This window comes from Ceratotherium simum, chromosome X (assembly GCF_057802395.1).
Source record: "Ceratotherium simum simum isolate JZ-2026a chromosome X, ASM5780239v1, whole genome shotgun sequence".
In the NCBI taxonomy this organism is placed as follows: domain Eukaryota; kingdom Metazoa; phylum Chordata; class Mammalia; order Perissodactyla; family Rhinocerotidae; genus Ceratotherium; species Ceratotherium simum.
The window spans coordinates 43,616,284-43,618,895 of NC_141940.1; the positions used below are offsets into that span (position 1 = coordinate 43,616,284).

General features: G+C 53.8%; 1 protein-coding gene across 1 annotated transcript; it reads right to left on the reverse strand.

Moving 5' to 3' along the window:
- Nucleotides 1-687: 687 nt before the first annotated feature.
- Nucleotides 688-2,612, reverse strand: TCEAL3 (transcription elongation factor A like 3). Its single transcript, XM_004443710.3, has 3 exons — nt 2,549-2,612; nt 1,924-1,993; nt 688-1,576 (listed from the first exon to the last, which is right to left on the reverse strand). Exon 3 carries the CDS (start codon nt 1,547-1,549, stop codon nt 944-946), a length of 606 nt encoding a protein of 201 aa, XP_004443767.2. The 5' UTR covers nt 1,550-1,576; nt 1,924-1,993; nt 2,549-2,612; the 3' UTR covers nt 688-943.

Consider the following 2,612-nt stretch of genomic DNA (forward strand, 5'->3'; position numbering starts at 1 on the left):
GACAGGGTCCAAGGACCTACTACTGCAAAGGAGCCAGCCCAACACAGTCCGCATACTCAGTACCTCATCCCATCTACGTAGCAGTCTGTGAGCTAAGTTTTATTTCCATTTCACAGATGACAAGACTGACCCTTACAGCACTGGATCTGTTATTATAACAGCCAGATTGACTCCTCTAGCGACGAGTCCGAGAGGTAATGTGAGTTTTACTTATCATTTTACATTTTGACAACAGGAATTTTAAGTGTCTTCATTGCCCTCATAAGCTCACTGAACAGTTTAATCTCTTATCACGTATTGTTTTCTGGTTTTAGTTATTTTTTATTATGACAAACATAGTCCATATATCTTTTAGGGAAAAGTGGAGATGAGTGAGCAAAGAAAAGGAATCACACATGGTGGGAGCCCTAGGACGGTAGAGGACCCAGGAGAAAGCACAGCAGTGCCCACGGACACGGTTACAACGAGGGGAAGACATGGGGATGCGCAGTCTCAGAGGAAGGACATGGAGCTACCTAACGATCAGGAGATTGGACTCATTTTTGAGAACAGGCGACCTATTTTTGGCTACCATGCAGGAAAACCATCACCTACTTTTTAGTGTACACACTCTCAGAGTTTTCTCTGTGCACAAATGCATTATACAAACATATTTCTATTTTTTCAAAAATGGGCTGATGCTGTATATGCGGTTCTGAAAACTGTTTTCTCTTTATTGTTATTTTACAATGTACCATGAACATCTCTTCCATGCACATGGGTGAAAATCCCCTACTCACAGACAGAGCACTGTAGTTGGATCAAAAGGCTGCTGGTAACAAGAGTGACACCTAAAGCAAAGTATCAGCTTAAGGTTAAAGCACATAGCCTGGCAAATGCCTGCCAGGGAAAGCAGGGTTGGCAACATTCTCATCAGAGAAATCAGAATTAGAGGCCAAAGGCATTAAAGATAGGGGATATCATGTAAACCCCTTTGGCCCCTACCTCCGCCCCTCACCCCCCTGACACCTCGTTGGCCCCTTGGGGCGAATGGATCCTGTACATCTCTTTGCATCCAATGAAAACCACCCATTTTCTGTTTTTTCCTTAGCTCTTCCTGAGCCCTTGACATATCTCCACATTCTCTCATCATCTCCTCACCGCCCAAATGCCTTTCCTGTAGGTCCTCCTGATAGTCCTTGGGGGAGTCGTCCGTCCCCCTGTCGGTTTTTCTTTTTGCTTTCCGGGGCACATAATCTTCAGCCGGGCGCTTTTCGGCAGCCTGCGGCTCACTCGCTGGCTTTGCCTGGGATTCTGGCTTGCCCTCGCCGCCGTGTGGTTCTCCCTCATCTTCAGACTTGCCCTGTGTGTCCTGCTTTCCCTCATCTTCCGGTTGTGCCTCATCATCTGGCTGTCCCTCATTCTGGAGCTTTCCCTTGTGCCCTGGCTTCCCCTCCACTTCCAGCTTTTCTGCCTCATCCGACTTTCCTTCATCTTCAGGCTCTACTTCATCTTCTGGCTTTCCCTCGCTTTCCAGCTTTCCTTCATTTTCATTGCAGACTTTTTCCATGTTGAAATTTCCTCTCCTTTTCCTGTCCTGGGGGTAAGGGGAAGAGGAGACAAGGGAGACTGATGGTTTGGGGGTGGAATGCAGGTCCGGATCGTACTTGCATCTCGTCCCTTCTCAGGGTTCCCCTGACCAGGCTCGGCCTCCAAGTGTGCCTTCTGCCCACCCTTTACCCCACCACTCCTCCCACACACGAGAGCCAACCATTTCCCTGGCAGGCCCTACCACCTTCTGTACCACCTATCAGCGTGGCGAGGTGTGTGTATATTATATGTGATGGTGGGATGCGCAGTGGGGCCCTCAAATTCTGCCCAGGCCATGCCCTCCACACCACTCCCCTCGTGTCCCTGTCCAGTGCCCCTCCCCCTTTCACTGACCTGCAGGGCTTCTGGACAGGTTCCTCCTCCTTTTCTAGCCTAGCAGAGTGCTGGGAACAGACACGAAGACCTGCAGACAGACAGCAGACAGGGGCAGGGGCTGCACGCTCAGCGGACTGAGGGTTCTTTTCTGACTCCGGGCGCTCCTCATCCAACGTTTCCCTCCTACCTCCCCCGCATCCCAGCCGCCATTACCTTTCAGGCCTCGGGCGCCAGACCAGGATGCTTTCCAAACTGGTTGGGTCTCTGTGTCCCCCTCTCCTGCAGGCAACCCGCCCCCACCCCCACCCCCTTTTCGCGGAGGTCGCTATTTCCTCATAGGCGCAGAGTGTGAGGAGCGGTTAGTTGCAGAATATGTCTACGTTTCACTGTCGCACTGCGGGGGCGCCCCCTCCCCATTTCAGGCTCGAAAATGGATGGAGGGCGCAGAGGAGGGGCGTCGAGGAGGAGGCGGCGGGGCCTGTTGCGGGGTCCTCCCTCCCACCTGCCCACGCCCGCGCCCCGTCCCCCTCCTCACCCACCTCCCGGACCCCTTCCCTGCCCCCTCCCCGCTGCTCCCGGATCCTACTCCCACCCACCTCCACCCCTGCCCGGGGCCGCCGGCAGCGCCCACCTCCACACTGACCTGCGGGCCCGGGACGGCCTGTGCCTCCTCGGGCTCGCAGAAGCCCGCTCGCCCCTCGCCCGCC

What these genes read in the sequence shown, in the direction of transcription:
- TCEAL3 (XM_004443710.3), bottom strand. Translation starts at nt 1,549, where the DNA reads ATGGAAAAAGTCTGCAATGAAAATGAAGGAAAGCTGGAAAGCGAGGGA.